Source organism: Anoplolepis gracilipes, chromosome 9 (genome assembly GCF_047496725.1).
Source record: "Anoplolepis gracilipes chromosome 9, ASM4749672v1, whole genome shotgun sequence".
NCBI classification, from domain to species: domain Eukaryota; kingdom Metazoa; phylum Arthropoda; class Insecta; order Hymenoptera; family Formicidae; genus Anoplolepis; species Anoplolepis gracilipes.
The window spans coordinates 13,017,511-13,035,657 of NC_132978.1; the positions used below are offsets into that span (position 1 = coordinate 13,017,511).

General features: G+C 36.2%; 5 protein-coding genes across 5 annotated transcripts in view; 2 read left to right on the top strand and 3 right to left on the bottom strand.

Moving 5' to 3' along the window:
- LOC140669673 (limbic system-associated membrane protein) overlaps positions 1-668 on the bottom strand; it is a 40,565-nt gene extending 39,897 nt beyond the window's left edge. Inside the window, exon 1 of the mRNA XM_072899706.1 lies at positions 531-668. The gene's annotated coding sequence lies outside the window, so the exon portion shown is untranslated. The remainder of the gene's footprint in view (positions 1-530) is intronic.
- Positions 669-1,039: 371 nt separating this feature from the next.
- LOC140669676 (uncharacterized) lies at positions 1,040-2,720 on the top strand. The gene is made up of 4 exons (XM_072899708.1): positions 1,040-1,283; positions 1,370-1,480; positions 2,018-2,281; positions 2,386-2,720. The coding sequence occupies exons 1-4, from the start codon at positions 1,040-1,042 to the stop codon at positions 2,580-2,582; spliced, it is 816 nt and encodes a 271-aa protein (XP_072755809.1). The 3' UTR covers positions 2,583-2,720.
- A 54-nt stretch (positions 2,721-2,774) lies between these two features.
- Positions 2,775-8,039, bottom strand: LOC140669680 (radial spoke head 1 homolog). The gene is made up of 7 exons (XM_072899714.1): positions 7,903-8,039; positions 7,501-7,823; positions 7,131-7,350; positions 6,626-6,852; positions 6,320-6,439; positions 5,913-6,053; positions 2,775-4,999 (listed from the first exon to the last, which is right to left on the bottom strand). The coding sequence occupies exons 2-7, from the start codon at positions 7,561-7,563 to the stop codon at positions 4,796-4,798; spliced, it is 975 nt and encodes a 324-aa protein (XP_072755815.1). The 5' UTR covers positions 7,564-7,823; positions 7,903-8,039; the 3' UTR covers positions 2,775-4,795.
- On the bottom strand, positions 7,872-17,609 carry LOC140669675 (uncharacterized). Its single transcript, XM_072899707.1, has 5 exons — positions 17,392-17,609; positions 16,906-17,147; positions 16,454-16,828; positions 16,167-16,361; positions 7,872-8,207 (listed from the first exon to the last, which is right to left on the bottom strand). The coding sequence occupies exons 1-5, from the start codon at positions 17,430-17,432 to the stop codon at positions 8,083-8,085; spliced, it is 978 nt and encodes a 325-aa protein (XP_072755808.1). The 5' UTR covers positions 17,433-17,609; the 3' UTR covers positions 7,872-8,082.
- Positions 11,988-15,545, top strand: LOC140669678 (uncharacterized). Its single transcript, XM_072899712.1, has 4 exons — positions 11,988-12,124; positions 13,715-14,056; positions 14,761-15,002; positions 15,095-15,545. Exons 2-4 carry the CDS (start codon positions 13,827-13,829, stop codon positions 15,265-15,267), a joined length of 645 nt encoding a protein of 214 aa, XP_072755813.1. The 5' UTR covers positions 11,988-12,124; positions 13,715-13,826; the 3' UTR covers positions 15,268-15,545.
- Positions 17,610-18,147: the final 538 nt, after the last annotated feature.

Genomic DNA, 18,147 nt, shown 5'->3' on the forward strand with positions numbered 1-18,147 from the left:
CGTATGTAAATGAAGAATTTTACACGTCAAAATTCATATATACATATATATATATATATATATATATATATATATATATATATATATATATATATATATAATTTCTCTTTATTTGTATCTGAAAGCCTTGTACGAAAAAACTTGCGGCGGCATTCAAACATATAAAGAAAGCGACAAGGTAAATTATATTTAGCATTTCTTTGCCGCCATATATTTTTATTTTTAAGATATTTTTGGACAAATTTGGACCATTAGTTTTATGACTTTTACGAATTTAAAAATTTGAATGATCATTTTTAAAGGCTTTTTTCGCTTTCAATGATATATATATATATATATATATATATATATATATATATATATATGTGTTAAAAACACGGATTTTGCAGTTGAAAATAAATATAATAATTTCTCGCGATTTGGCTGATGCGAGTACTCGTTCATTTCTCAAGTCAAGGTGATAAATATTTTTAGATGTTTGCGGACGTATATTGCATGCACAATTAATTAAATACATATGTAATACATACCACACGGGCCACGGGCGTGTGCTGCGTGACGAGAATACATATATTCTAATCGAATCATTCGTAATAAGCGATTCGAAGACGATCCGTTATCCGTCCAGAGTCGCTGCGCGAGAATTTCGACTTGTGCCGACGCCGACGCCGACGCCGACGCCGACGCCGACGCCGACGCCACCAGCGTCTGAAAAAAGGAAGGAAACGTCAAAAGCAACAACATTCGCTGACATTAAACGCGTCCGACGCGAAACTTGCCTCAAATTCCTGGCCGTTTCCCACGACAAACAACGTAAATGTGTGAGCGAGAAATTCGCGAAAATAAAACAGTAACACACAGTTTCTCGTATTTGGAGCGTACCTTTTACACGCGATGCCAGGAAGCGTCTGAACGTCTGCATCATTCTGATTTTTAGGTTATACACGAGCGCCAGTGAGTTTACCAATGTAAACTGACGTAAGGAGATAGCGAGAGCGGTCTCGTGTTATCTCGGTCTCGTGTTGAAACGGCGGGCCTTATGTATTGGAATAGAACGACGACCGGTGCCGTACGAGAGGAAATGCCGCTGAGCTCGATAAGTCACGTCACGAGTGCTCCCACGGCGGAGAGCGTGAATCCTGGGACGAGCGCGCAAATCACATCGACCTGCTGCACCCCGCCGCCGTCCTACCACAATATCAATTTGCCTCTCGGACATCCCTCTACCTTGACCAACGAACGCGGCGCGCCACCCTCGTACGAGGAAGCGATAGACCCGAATGGTATTAATTATCCCCAATGTCTCTCTTCAGTGTTATTGTTTTCCATCTCATCGCTTCTTCGTAAACCGGAGGGGTATCTTTTTCAGCGCCACCGCCGTCTTACGATTCCTTGTTCGGTCGTATGAGAGAGGCTCGGAAAATATCCAAAGGCATATTCGACTTTTTGAAAAATATCGTTTTCCTACTATTGGGTACAAGTAAGTAATGACTTCTAACGCTTCAATGGTGTTTATTAAATCAGCATACGTATGGGAGCTCTCTTGCACACACTCAACAAAATATTTTGCTAATCTAGATAGATTTATAGATGACTCGATTACAATTTATCGCTACTTTTTGTATCTGTTAGAAAATCGTTTGTCACATATAGAATTTATAGCACCGATATTCTAGCAATACCTCTAGAAAATTTAGATCCCTTTGCCAAATATTAATCACAAATATAACTGTCCTTGACACGATGCCTTAAATTTTCTGTCTAAATTACACTAATAGTACAGATATAAATTCTATCTGTGTCATTTGAATTTATTAAATGCAAAATATATGCAGTATCACAGTATTTAATCACACTAATAATTTATCTGCTTCAGTTAATTTTGTACACCTAGAAAATTTTTGTTCAAGTTGCAAGATCATTTTTTTGAGTGTAGGATATTTCAAAAGCGATGTAATATTGGATATATATATATATATATATATATATATATTATGAATGAATTGACATTTTCCAGTCGGATGTACCATCATTCTTGGAGTAACGATAGTGGTACCAATTTGTATGATGGTTATCGGTGGACTGTATCTTTACGACTGTCCACAGGGTGAATACATTCCTGTATACTTGTTAGTAGGCGGTGGATTTGGAGTATTTAAACAATTATTAACTTTGTCAGCCAGAGTAAGACAACGTCAAGAGGAAAGAGACGAAGAAAGAATCAGACAGTCGCCTACGCAGACTTTGATCAATTGTTTTATGCTCGGATGGTTTATTATTGGTATAGTGCATTATTATTACTTTTGATTCTCGTTATTAGATTCACTAATTGATTGATTGATTGGTTATTCGCGAAAATACTTGATAAATTTATTTCTTTTACAGGTTCTATGTGGGTATATAAGGAATACGAACCAAATTATGACCCAGCGTTGGGAAAGTATTGCAACAAGACATTGTACTTATTTGCCTTTTGGCTGATTACGTCGGTCTACATATGCCTGGGTGTTATAACAGCTGGTCTATGCAGTATTTCCGTAGCTAGCATCGCGTTTCAGAGACCACCGCCAGACTTGATGTGAGATCTAAGTATGGCTTAATCGCTTCGTGTTCACACACATCCATGAAATTACATCTAGGATCTTTCATATTTAACACATATTTATCGATAAAAAGAAAAAAATCTCTCGCTACGAATACAAAGCGTGCATATGGTTTTCTCGCAATTTGAAAGAGTTTAAATATGGAAAGCTCCAATTTGTATATAAATATGGATATATATATATATATATATATATATATATATATATATATATATATATATATACACATACATACATACATACACACACGTTATAAGCGGAAGAGGAATCTCACTTTTGGGAGCAAAGCGACGAAAGTCACACTCGCTGAGGATGGCGGAACATCGTCCACAGAGTCGCTTCACAAAGGGCGCAAAAATTTCGTCCACCATTTACGTACCTGAGCTGCTTAAACGACCATTTCGAAAGAAATCGTTGGCACGTTAAACGCACATAGAATATTCTCGCGCGCGAGCGTGCGCGCACGGTACGAATGTCGAACAGGAGATCGTTCAAATGACTATTCATAACTAAGCGCGATTATTCCCGTAATTACTCAATTTTTATCGCGAGACATTCGCGACGTTATACGAGAGAATCGGCGGAGAATAATACAATACATCGAAGTCAGTTGTCTCTCGCTCTTGACAAAGGAACGAAGAAAAGGTGAGAGAAAGCAAAGTAAAACTTCGACCGGCTGTGTGTACATTTCGCGTGTACATTACTCGCGAATTTTTTTATCTTGTGCCAAGTGAACGAGGAATCGCAGACCAAAGTATTTTACTATCACAAAGCGTTGCTCGCGTCAGTGCGCGCTACGGTTTCTATTCAATTCGTTATAAACTCGTCATTGGGAATTTATGGTGAATTAAGTGCAAACTCCCGGTGATTCTCGCACTACGCTTACACAGCGGCGCTTTGGTACGACGGTCTAACATAATTCTACGATAAATAAATGTTAGTCATCGCACATCGTTCTCTCGAATATACTTCTTATCTATGTTAAGCACTTTACAGACTTGACTACATATAGCGTACGCACTTCGCTTGCTCGTAACTTATTGTTAAAAGACTGCGAACTTGCGCGTGACAGTTTCTATATATTTATTCTGCCCTCTCTCCTCCGTCCTTTTATGCCTGTAATCTCTATTGTACCTTTATGTCTCGATATGATTGCACGATTCGTTTATACAAAAGAGTGAGTCGCGCCATCAAACAAGGACGATGTATTTTTTTTTTTTTTTTTTTTTTCATTCAAAATATCTATCTTATAAGAACTTGGAAAAAAAACAACAGTATATTTGTCAGTATTGTTGGAGTTTGTTATTTTTCCGGAAAAAAATTGGCACGTTTCATCGCGTCGTGCGATACACGAGGTAACATTGACGTGTGAATTTTTGTGATTCGACTAACCAATTGTATTATCAAGTGTATTATCAACATTATTGTACATACTTATATACATGCATACATAATATTACCGTTCCTTTCACCTTTTCGTATAACTTATCAACTTTCCGACTGAAATTTAGTCTTCCTCCCTCAGTCCTTACGTTTGTAAACGTAATTATTCTGAGCATAAAAAGCAAGCGTAGAATGTAGATTTACATAAATGTACGAATAAGCATATGGATCTAGGCATGAGATGTAATCGTGTCCGTGACGCGATCCTTTTACAAACAGGCTTGCGGGCGCAACGAACAACAATAACCGAGCTTGTGCTTTCACAATTTCGCGTAAACATCTTAAAGAGAAATGTATATATAATTCGATCGTGTGCACTAACCACCGCACGTTCGACACTACGTTTAGCACTAACAGATTGTAAATAACGTACGATTTGAATGTAGGACTCTATCGATCGAGCGAACATCGTATCTCTTGCGCATTTTATTGTGACTATTACAAGTATTATAATGAGATTATATTATTTCCGGCAGTGTAATAGCATTCCTACGTTTTTTGCGTGGCAAGGACGTAATGCACACACACACACACACATATATACACATATGTATATAATCGTTGTTATAATTTCTTAAATAAAGCGCTTAAAATCACGCATCTCTTTTTACTTCATTTTGCATAATATACGTGGACATGGTTATATCAATTAATATGTCGTTTGATAATAATTTGATAATGATGAAGGAATACGTACGGTAATAATTCATGGTATTCGCTCAGTTATTCACAGTTTACAATTTCATACATTAAGGACTGTCGATGGGAGATGACACCTCCTCCTGATCGTATTCTTCGCGAGAGTACTCTTCTTCCTGCTCTTCTTCCTGCTCTTCTTCATGCTCTTCTTCCTGCTCTTCTTCCTGCTCTTCTTCCGGATATTCCAAGTCCTGCTCGATCCTTGGCCAGATATCCTCCTCGCTTTTGTCGATCAAAGATTCCGTTGAATCGTCCTACACGAACGACGATATCGTATCACAAGACACAAGTTTTTTTTTTTTTCTTTTCTTTTCTGAATATATATTTTATATTGGGTTTTATTCGGGCGCCGTAACCGGATACCGGTAATGTATGTCACAGCAATGAAAAGCGACATAAACACAGAAAAGAAAGACGGCTACCTCCGGATATCGTAATTCTATTAATGATTGACGGAAGTCTGGCGATGCGCTGGAAATAGCGACCGGAAATACTCTTCTAGTAGAGTCATCTCTCGCGCGCGCGTTTGCTACAAAGTGCGGTCGATTAAAATTCATTTTAATCCGGAAGAATCGTTTCCGTTTCCGACATGACGCAGACACGATGGCATTAAGGAAAATCTTCACCGAGAGAGGGGTATATACGACCGGATATAGAGCGCGAATTATCGTTTCGCGCTTTCCAATATTAATCCGATTTAGATATCATCCTGAACGAGACAAATGGGTCTACGTGTATCGCGCTCCGAAATTCTAAAATTTGCCTTTTTTTTTTCCTGTCACTCACACAAATTCGTCGCAAATTTTATCGATTCAGATAAGGGTTGCGCGCGAAACGATTTATTTAAATATAATGCGATGTACAGGGTGTCCCCAATTTAAATGGCAAAACTTCGGGAATGTGTAGGGGACCGAAAAACTAAAAGACAAAAAGTCCTTTAGAAAATTGCTCATTTTTGCTTCATTTTGGAGAAAACCGCAAAAAAAGAAACAAAATAGGTTTTCGTTTTTTTTTTTTTTTTTTTACTTATTACTTCTAAAGGATTTTTTGTCATTTAGTTTCTCGGTCCCCTACACACTCCCAAAGTTTTGCCATTTAAATCGGGGACATCCTGTATATTGTGCTCGAACGATTCGGGCATTGTCTTATCGAAGACACGTGACTTACTTCTTCCTGTAAAGGTACTGCTTCTGGCGGCAATAATTCCGGATTATAAGGGGTGATACAACGGGCACGCCATACCGGCAGGATGGCTTCTCTTGGAGAGATTGGTTCTTCGATCGGTGCCGCCTTGTCCCCGTCGCCTTTCTGCATCGTTATAATATAATAAATAATATATTTTATTAAAGAACGATCACAGTAGCCCGTCCCCTCTCCCTCCCTCCCTGTTACGTTGCTGAGGAAACTTTTCCATTGTAATTTCTGTGTTTCTGTTTTGTAAATTACGGAAAAATGTTTATTCTGTAATAATATTTTTAATAGCAAGCAAGATAATAAAAAACAAAGATTCTCCAGCAATGTCGAATGAAATGACGCATTTTTTTTTTTTTTAGATAAAAAAGATAATTTTTTACCTCCACAATTGTATCCCTATAGATCCAAGTCTGATCATCATATGCGGGATCTCTTATATGTATGTAATGACCGTGTTGCATGCACATGTTTTCAAAAGTGAAGCAACCGCGTCCGTATGGCTACAATAAATGTACGGTAGCGTTTCTCTTTAGTTCACTTTTGTTAGTGCTTTTTCGAATGTATGTAAGTATCTGCTACTCTTATTTAACGAAACAATCATTAAATTTAATTCGCGAGATTCGCAATTATTAGAACGCGTCAATTCCGATATTTTTCTTTTTTTTTTCTATTTTTATTTCGTGTACCAAATTTGACCTCCAAAAACCGTGAAAACGATGACGCTCGTGAACGAGTTGTCCAGGTCCTTGCATGCGATCCTCCACCCATGTGCCCATAAATTTCGTTCCCGTATTAGCGTACAAGTACGTTCCCATACCGTGGCGAAGATTATTCTTCCACGAGCCTTCATAAATGTCATTATTCACGTAATAATAAACGCCGAAGCCGTGTCTCGCGTCGCGTTTCCATTCTCCTACGGATTAACATTTCTGTACAATTTTTACTTGTAATAGAAAATCGTATTTGTTAAGAATAAAACGCTCTACTCGCTGAAGATGACGTGTCATCGGACCTCGGTGGGAATCTTATGGATTTGTCGCGATTCGCGTGCGCTTCTTCTCGAGATTTCTGACGTATACGATATAAAAATAATTGTATCGATACACGCATGTGGAGACGCACGTATATCGCGACATGCCCGACTTCCTCGAGTCTGATTCGGATCCTATTTTTGTACATTCTTGCGCGTACCTTCGTATCGCGTTCCGTCAGGGTACCAAAAGATCCCTTGACCGTATTTGCATCCATGTCTCCAATCGCCGTTATACCGGGCACCGTTTTTTAACACGTACATTCCTTTACCGTATCTAAGCCCGTTACGATACTGGCCGACGTACATATCACCGTTCGGCAGCAAAGCCTTCCCGTTACCGTGTCTCTCGCCATTCTCGTTTCTCTCGCCTTCGTATACCTGTGATCGTTTTCGTAGAAAAATCGTCATACGCCAACGGCACGTTTTGACTTGACGTATCGAACAAATCAACGTATTACGCGACGCTAACGCAATCTTTTTTTCCTAATCGACATAACAATTCTCAATTTGATAAATTTATCCCATTACCCCGAGTGGCTCAATCTCCGCCTCTCCACGTTCGCCCGGATGTCGGTCTGACAACGTTTCCATTTCAACGCATGTATGCTGCTTTTGCACTCGCCCTTGCCTAGTCTTAAATCAGCCTAAATTTCGAGCTTTCCATCCTAATCGATCTATGCCGATTGTCCTTTTTTTATTGATGTAATATATATATCTACATATAATGTGTATATGCAGAAAAAATTCAGTATTTGATACAGCAGTGTTTTAGCGCATTGCGCCTCATCCGCAAGGTGAATAGCAGCAACGAATCTTCATTATAAATCGTCTATCTTGTAGAGGAAAATACCCTGTAACGATTCCTATACAATAATATCAAGAAATAAAATGTAACAGCATTTGTAATTATGCTAGTTTATTGACATATACTTTTGCAAAATGCCTGATGATGAAACTCGCATGTATCATCCTCGTGACTGTATTAACGATGACTCTCATACTTGTTCTCTTATGCAACCAAGAGTTACATCGATGCGATTGTCTATGAATATCGATAATCTTATCGACGAACAATTTAATAATACACATTTGATCTCGTCTCTCTCCTTTTTATCGCCCAGTAAGCAAACCAATCAACGCTTGTTTCTCCTTTTCTTTTTTCCGTACAGATTCCAGATTCCTCTGTTTCCAGGAGCTCTTTCGAAGTTTAATCGGACGCGATCCAACGTATCGTCCTGAAACAAACATAACATGGCTGGTTGATTATTCTGAAATTTCTTTAATAAAAAAAAAAAAAAAAAAAAAAAATACAGCTGCCTGTGAAATCATAAATATTTTAGTTAAATCGGAACGAATATAGAGTCCATTACGTCACATACAAATCAGATATCTGACAAGTGAAAACTTATTGTTAGTTCACGATCGTCATACACATATAACAGGGATACTTCCCGCAACAACAGCGTAATACTAGCAACAGAAAGCTAAGCTTATCGGTTTTCAGGCGGCAACAGGTGACAAACGACGTCACATTTTCTCACGCCGTTTTCTTATCCGCTCAAGTATGTATATGCTACCGGAAGAAGAAAAGGAATCCGGGGAATCGATAATCCGTTCATTCACGAATTATATTACAAATGCGCGCCATTCGTTCCTTCTCAAATTCCCATTCACAATTCGAACTTCCAACGATGGATATCTTTCTCGGAAACGTCAACAAGAATATCGATATAAACGCACAATTTAAATAAGTTGTTAAGGATTCGTGCAATTGAAATTCAGAATGCAAATTGTAAGTGTTTCTTTTCTTCCTTGCAATCCGTCTCGTGACTGATAAAAATCCCGATAATGAATAATAATAAAGATGCAGTATAAATATCGTAAACAAAACGGGGGAATCTCACGCTGTAATCATTCAAACTTGTGCATGAATGAACTTTCCTCTTATATTTTTCTTTCTTCGGACGTCGTTACGGCCCGACGATTATAAAAGAACGAACCCGACGAAATTTTCCACGCACAAAGAACTTGAAAGCATTATAGAGTCGCGATTTAAAAAGCAAACGGAAATTCTCCGCCATCGATCATCGCGCAAAGTACACTATGTATAACGTATACCATACACAGTATTTTATTTTACACGCGGTCTATATCTATCTACTTTATGTACCTTTTTTGTATCTTGTATCGTCGAAGGATATTTAAAAGGTAAACGCTATAAAATCAACAATATCGAAAAAGAAAGTCGGCTTGTGCGTAATACGCAGCCTGCGTATGCAGTTGCATCGAAATCCCGAGAGCGCGAGATAGTATTTGCAAGACCAAAAATATCCATTCGAATAGCCGGGCATCAATGAGAAATTCCGCCAAAGAGAACGCGTTACGTCAAAGGGGCTCACGACCTCGGTCCTCCCATTCTCCTTCTCTTTCTCGCGATCTCGATCGCCCACGCGTCGAACTCTTTGTCACTTTCTTGCGCCTTTGCACGGAGAAAATTTAACGGTACAAATTACAGGAAAAAATACATTTCCTTTTACGATATTTTTCAAGCTGGAATATAATATTCAAATATTCAAATAAACATCGAAGCATTTATTTCTGTAAAAATACTATGCATTTATATTGTGGATCAAAGTATATGGATAATTTCAACCCTCCTTTGCAAAATATAATATTATGAATAAAAATATCGTGATTTCTCTTATGTCTGTATGATATTGTGAAAATGATATATTGTCATTTTTTTTACTATAATATTTTCTCCATGTGGTTGATGCGAAAGCAAAGAGGAAACAAAGTCATTTCCCCTTTATCTTTAACCACTCTTTAAACCACTGAACCCCTCACAGGATCCGAATACAATACAATTGTTGAATATTTTTATTATTTCTTTTGCGGTTTTGTAAAAGCTGGATGCCACATATCGGCAACATTTACCGCATCGCGTCTCGAAGATATAAAAGAAAAATTGTATTTTACTGTCTTACTATAATTTTACTCAAATTGTAATGTTAATATTAAAAGACGCGGAAAAATGTTTGTATGCTTTTCAATATAACAGTATAGAAAACGTTTGAACATCGACCACTCAAGTGGAAATTATTCGAGACAAAATCATCGTAATCGAGAGGAGAACATGGATCAGCTGTGTAAGTTTGATCAGCGTAGTTGCGAGGTTGCACTTGCGAGCCATCGATTAGTCTCTGACTCAGCAAGTACCTCAAGCATCCACATCACATATCCGTTCTATCCTTCATCATATCCAGAACTCCTTCTCGTGTATATTATTATTATAAAGTACATAAACATGTATGTATGTGTGTACGTCTTATTATCAGGGTTTGGAGGTAACACATTATTTGTAACGTCGTTACAGTTATTTTTTTATATCTGGAACCTATTTCCTATTTATGACATATTAAATTTTCTATTTTCGTACATTCAATCTTCATTCAATTATCGACAGATATTCATATTATTTTAAAATTATTATATTAAAGGTTTTAAACAAAATTATGAGAAAACAAAAAATATATCGTGTATTTAACTATATTTATAAATTTAAAGCAAACCAACACATTTTTTTAATTTATACTTTGAGTGTTTTAAAAATTTTTCCTTATTATTTATGGTTTTACAAATTTGAGATAAAAAACTTAGAAAAATTTATTAATATTTTATTAATATTTTAATTATTAATTTTTTTTAAATAAAATGTAAAGTATATTTTTTATTTAATTTCTGTTCTCGTTTTAACATTTAAAAAGTAACGAGTAACTAGTTACTTTTTAAACGTAACTTTCCCATCCCTGCTTATTATACGCGCACACGCGATATCGACAACCTCGCGTTTACTCGCTCGTTCGTTTAAACTACTTGTTGCGTCTACTCAATTTTACGATATACCCCTAGTAGCTAAATGCGAATCTGTTTTACTTTTTTTTTCTCTACCTCCTTTATATATTTTTATTTCGCATAAGTAATATGAAATTTTTTCTCTCTCATATATGTTATTTTATATATATGAAATATTTTAATATACATATATAATATTTTAAGATGTTTTCAAATAAAAGAGAGAGACCTCAATTTCTTTGACATTATATGGCGGGGGAACGCATTCCACGTTCCGCGATAAATCTTTCCACAGAATCCCACGTACTTGTCCGCGACTACGAAATTTCGACAAATTTTCATGCGTATCTTCACCACCGTATGAGTCACCGATCTTTCAAGCACGCGCGCGCATTTTATTATCGTACATTACAGGCATCGAAAATTGAGGGTATATCTTGGCAAATGACTATAAATAACACAATTTTACAACATTCCTTGCGTACTCTCATCTTGAATCGTCTTGTCATCTTCAAAATATTCAAAGTGAGTGTGCGTAATTCGAAAGATTACTTTTTATATTTTTTTGTTTTGTGTTACATCGTTTTGTGTTACCGTCATGAATTTAATCATCAGCTGATTGTCTTTAATGGAACATGTTAAAATATATTTTTTTTACAACTTTCTTTTTCCGCATCGCAATTTTTTCATATCACGAAGGGATATCTTGTGTCATGATACTACTACGTTTTTATCGCATTATAATATAACTTGTTAAATTTCTATCTAAGAGCTGCTTGAAATCCAAGTTGTTTTTTTTCAAAAGTACCGGTCGCGGAATAACAATTGGGAATGTAAATTTCATATACTTGTAAGTCATGCAAAACGTATAATGTATAAAATACCTGACACGTATTATCTGTGCGAGAAACCTGTTTAAAATAATAATAAAGAGGAAACAGTCACAATGATAATGGCTACAATGATGATGATGACAACGGTGAGGACGAGAAACGAAATAAGCAAACAAAAAAAAAAACCTGCTCGATTCGCGCGGCCCACAGCGAAATTTTCGATTGGCTGTCGCAAAGAGGGTGGGGTGTTACGAGAATTCGTACTAGAAGGGTAGGGGTTGTTGAATGAGTAGAGGAACGCACGGCTTCCCGTCGCACTTGGTCGCATCCACCCCAACGGTTAACCAGGAACCGAGTGCTAGAGTCAGTACGGTTCCGTTCCGAGTTCATTCCGAGAGTGTATGCCGAGGAAGTGGACGCAAAAGTCGAACGAACGAACGAACGATATCCGCGTATCCCTAAAGGTACGTTTTATCTACTCTTCCTATTTTTGAGCTACTTCAAAAATTAAGTACGTATAAAACAAATAGAGAGAATTTTTCACGAAACGCGCCATCCCATCATCCGGTACCAATCCTCGAGATGTACCTTTTCCCGCGAATATTTCTTTGAATTTTTATATTACAATTATATCACATGTCTTTTTTATCATCGAAATGTGAAATTCTCACGGTGACCTCCGAATAATCGTATGCATATCTATTCGTATATCATATAATATAAATTTGCAGGAGAAGGTGATTTCTGTGTACAAGTGTACATTGCCGTTGCAAAAGTTGCAATCTTGAAAAAAAATCTTGCCAATTAAATATTGAGCGTAGATGTATTAATGTATCGTTACGCGATAGATAATTATATATATAGAGTCCAGATACGATTATGTGTATCATCACGTGATAAAGTGTCGCAAATATTCAACTGTCTACCATCGACTTCATTCAATACTTTTACGTAAGAAATTAATGCCTTTGATCAGCTGTTTTTTATAAAACTAGTGAGGATAAAATGATTTTACGTCAATCAACGTGTATTTTTTACGCCACATTGTACTATAATATACAAGAAAGAAATCAGAACTATACGAAAGCTAAATACGAATACAAATCATAAAAATGATTGTAAAAGCAATAAAAATGTAACAAATCATAATATGATAACAAAATATAGAGTGACATCGCGACGAAAGAAAAAGAAATTTAATAACACATCGCGCATCTCTTTACTTTCATAAAAATGTCATCGTGCACCTGTGAAGCCGGATGTTTCGCGATGCTTTCCTATCCCCTTTCGTTTAGACGTAACATTGAAAAGTAACATCTTTCTTCCCTATCGCAAGCTCGTTTAAGTTGCTGTCATGTCGTGTGTCGCACGCAAGTATGCGTGTGTACGTTTTAGCATGGAGCTAAAATTAGGAGCAACGTTATATAAATAGTATCACCCGTTGCAGAAATTTCGCGGCAAATGTAAACAACTTACTGATCTGTCGATAAAGTCATTGAGGAATGATTAATCGAATCGAGCCTCTTCGCTCTCTTAGCGTGCATCAAATACGCGCACATTTGGAAGAAAAAAAAAAAAAAAAAAACTTCCTTACACATTTTTAACATTACTTTTATGGTGAACGTCGCTTTAAAAAGAATTTGAACGCTAAAACTATGCCAACATTCTCCCGGGCACGTTCCTTCGCGATGTTTGTCTCATCCATTTTTCAAAAGGCTGGAAACAAAATATCTACAGAAAGCGCGCGCATGCGGCCTACAAAAGATTATCTATTTTAAAAGCGGGCTAAAAAAAGTACAATTTTTAGAAATAGATATATAAACAGATTGTGTAGTGGTTTATTTCAGTGAAATTTTCTTTCACTCTCTCGCGCGCGTGTAATAATTATTAACGTTTTATATTATAATTGTCTTACGTTACGTCATGTATTTTCAAATTAAATCGATCATACGCAAAGAGAATATGTTTGTTGAAATATATAATCGCGAAATATAAAAAAAAAAGTCGCATAATCAGCTTTATAAAATTATCTGTATTTTATTTTCTTTTTTTAGGCAAAGGCGAGCGCAAACGCAAACGAGCTTTTTCGTTAGCGCAGCGATATTACGACGATAATTGGAAATTGATTGCACGACACGCTCAAGTGTCGCGAAATATTCAATAAGAATGAAGATAATTTCTAGATTACTCTTAATATTCATATTAAATATATTGTGTATTATGACCGGTTACGCGGCGCCATTATTAGATGCAAAAGACATTTGGAGCCAAAATGTTTTTGCATCTGTAATAAAGGCAGCGTGTTCTTCTGACGGGCAATGCTGGAGATGGTTACCGAAATCAGAAACATACGACGGCACCGTCATTCTACCCGAACAAAACAGCGATAGTTCAAGGTGTGTGCACATATATACATAGGGTAAACTCGGGTAAGATGGCCATAGTTTTTTAAAATGCAAAAAAAAATACTTTGATTTTTATAACTTTTTAATAGCGTTTGGCATATTATCTTCCCTGAAGCTTAAATTACATAATATTATCGAAATTAAAAGGAAAATATTTTATAGAAATTTTATATTATCAAAATAGTACAACATAAGCATTAGCCAACTTTTAAGGAAAAGATGGCCATAATATTTATAAAAAAAATAGTGAAAACGAAAATAAAAATTATAGGTCATATAACAATTTACATATCTTTATAATGTGTCTAACGTCGATTACGATAGCTTAACTGTCATTTATTTGACGTTTTAACAGTTTTTAGTGGACAAATGAAAAACTTTGCAGGTAGTAAAAATATCAAAAGTAAAAATATGATATAAGATTCACAATATCGTTATTTCGAATAATGTATGCATATAAACTACTGTAAATATCGATTATCTTTGATATTGACTAAAAAAGCGCACTATGTAGCGATTATTGAAAAAATTACAGCCTATGACCATCTTTTACGTACGTCCATCATACCCTAATTTACCCTATGCTTTTTTTTGCAATTAATTGATTAATTAAAATAATTGTGTGTCATACATTTTTTTTTTTAATAATCAATAATATTTTTACTATACGTCAAATGTCTTTTCGTATTTGACAGATTACAATTTCGACGTGAAATTACTAACCCGGTATCCAAAATGATGGTAAAATCGTGGAAAGATAACATGTCGGAGGAGATGGGGCGAGAAATTCGAGCGGCCTTGCCAATTAATAAACAGATACCGACTAAAATCGTGAAGAAGGATGTATTTATGTCCCGTGGCTGGGGCGCCGGTGGAATGCCGTTTTCCGTCCTGTACATGAATCCGCGATCAAATCACGCAGTTGCAACAACATTGAGTAAGCACTAACGCGGGAGGAAGACATCTTTTACATTATTTTATTTATAAATAAAATAACGAAATATAAAATATATAACTTTTTCACAACAGTGTCTCAACGACAAGAGTCCGGTATGACGACCGAAAGTTCGACACCATTCGCGGAACATCCTAATTCGCGCATCGTTCCACGAAACAGCCAATCTACTGTACAACCGAGAAGACAATATTGGACTATACCACAGCTTTTTATATCGTACGGTTGGGGCCCGTTTGGGAAATAGAAATGAGACTAATAGTAATATATTCAATATCAAAGTATCATTTTGATGAAAAGAGGAAGAAAAGAGAGACAGAGACAGAGACAGAGAGAGAGAGAGAGAGAGAGAGAGAAAGAAAGACATATTGATCTTTGCAATATATTTAAAAATGTGCAAAAAAGCCTCTTAAGGCAATTGCCAATATTTTGTTAACTGTAATCAATTTGTTTTAATACCTGAGAATGTAATTTTTACTTCTCTCTTTATACAGTATTTTCTTTAGCATATTATCTCGCATAATAAAAAAGGATGTTAAAAAAGATCGATTTTTGAATAAATTAAAAAAAAATGTTTTAAATTGAAAATAAAAAGAACTTTAAAAAAATGGAGACAATGACCACCACGTCCTCGCCGTTGTCTCTGGATTTGACTGAGAGTGGTCAAGTATGCCGGCTTAAGCAAATGATTTTTTACTAGCTATTTTGTAACAATCATTTTTTTCTATTGGTATTTCTCTATTTTGGCAGCATGTTTTAGACGATTATAATAAAACAAACCGTCGCAGGACATCCGATTCGTGAAAAATTTTAGCGTGGTATTGGCGAATATTCGGCTTTCACAAGAAAATTCGACATAATCTTAAAAAAATCAATGTTCTCCCCATCTCTAGGATGTAAGATTGTTTTTTCTTGTTCATGCAAGTCCTAAACAACAACTTTCTACGATGAACTAAAGTTCCGCAAGGGAGCCAAAAATCGGACTTTTTTAACATCTTCGTTTATATTTTTATCTAAATATATCGCATCTACATTAAGCGAACGATAGTACGTGAAAGTTGTATGAAAATATCTGTATTATAATGGAAAAAAAATTTCTGTCCAACACAAGCAGTCTATAAAAAAAAAAATAAATATTTGACTTACCGTTCATCTCCTTCATTGCCTTAATGAAATCTTGTGGATCTTTAAAAGACACAAATCCAAAACCTTTAGTTTTATTTGTCCGTTTATCTCTAACTACTTTTGCTTTTTGAAAACTAGGATATTTTCCAAATACTCTCACCAACATTTCATCGGTGACATCATTTCCGAGATCTCCACAAAATATTCTGAAATCATCTGAAAAGAATGTGGATGTTATTAGAATGCAATTTTCTAAAAAAAAAACAGTAAATAGTATTTTTAGATAGACATGTTTATTTATTATTAACCTTCATCCCATTCCAGCAAAGAAGGATCTTCCCACGTTTGACCACCAGCTGTTCTTATAATTTTCTTATTTTTCTTCCCCTTACCCTTGGGATGACTCTCTTCAGCACTAGCATTAGCCATAATAGAACTTGCTTTTCCTTGGCTGATAGCTAATTCAGCAGCTGTGCTGACACCCTTTACTTTCGGTTTCTTTTTACCCTCATCCTCAGGTATTTTTGTGTTAATAATCTGTTCGATAATTTCAGGATGAATCGTTGGCATTGATGTGGAATCATATGTTTTTGGTGTTGCGCTTAGACATGGATCGACCATATTTGATATATATGGATTACTTATTTGTGCAGGTGAAGAATACGTTGTAATGGGAACTGTACCTGTAATAATTATTGTCATATTATTATAAAAAGAAAATTCTCTCATACATTGTTCCTGGATATGTATCGATCCTTACCTTGTCGTGCTACTTGTTGAGGAATTAACATTGGAGGAGGTGGAGGAGGAGGTGGAGGTGGTGGCGGTGGAGGAAATCCGATCATCGGAGGAAATGCCAATGTCGCTGCGGCAGCTGCCGCAACCACTGGGGTGGGAAGTTCATGTTGCTCCAATTGTCTAGCAACTTGATTATATGTATTCGCACCAATCACCGGTCGTACAATTGGTGTTACCAGCTGTCCTCCGATTTCAGCTTCAAATCTATTCAATTTACGTTTAAAGGGTTAATCAAGCTTGAAAAAAAAAAAACACCAACAAAATTTTCAATCTCTCGCAGACAGATTACGTGTCAGATTACTCCGAGTATATGTTGTAATTTATTATACGTTACTACTCTAAATTGGCGTATATCCAGAATAAAGAAACTGATGAGAATATCTTATAATTGTGAGACAAGCAGATTTATAAAAGATTATATTTGAGTCAATATTAGGTAGCGTCCTACCTGTTCATCTCATCTTCCATTTGTCGAAGTTTGTCGTCCATATTTGTAAGCTAGTCGTTCAAAAAACTTATTCAATTAACACCTACTTAACGCAGACTCGCGACAAGTACGATAAATTAATATTTTCTTAATGAAACGATAATAACTTTGATCCTACTTCGAATCACTTAACCTATCCCGTAGTCACTCAGCGAACACCTGCGCAACACTGTCGCGCATCGCGCATCCTATGCGCAGATGATGCGATGCGCGCAGCCAGTATCATTAGGCCGGGTCTACAATAACTGTAGTAAGCCTTAAGCCGTAAGAAATGAACCAATCATATTCATTATTCTTCTCTAAATTGTGATTGGTTAATTGCGTTTGTGGTGCGGGTTACGGGCCTTAAGCCCGTAACCCGCACCACAAACTACAAACTACACATTGAAAATTGGAGATAAAGGAACTTGACTAATCAAAACGAAAGGAACTAAATTTTCTTTCTCCTGATTGGTCAAATGTCAATCTTCAATGCATAGTTGTACAAGTCCCTATTGGCGTTCAGCGGAACAGCTGCTCAGGGTTACGTTCTAAAACGTCCTCTCCGAGGAAAATTTTACTCAATAATATAGCATACGTTACGTGTACTATATTATATATTTCGAGTAAAATTTTCTTCAAAGAAGACGTTTTGGAACGTAACCCGTTACGGGGATTCTCTAATATCTTAAAGCCTGATACGGATTTAACTGTATTTACCAATCTCTGATTGGTGTA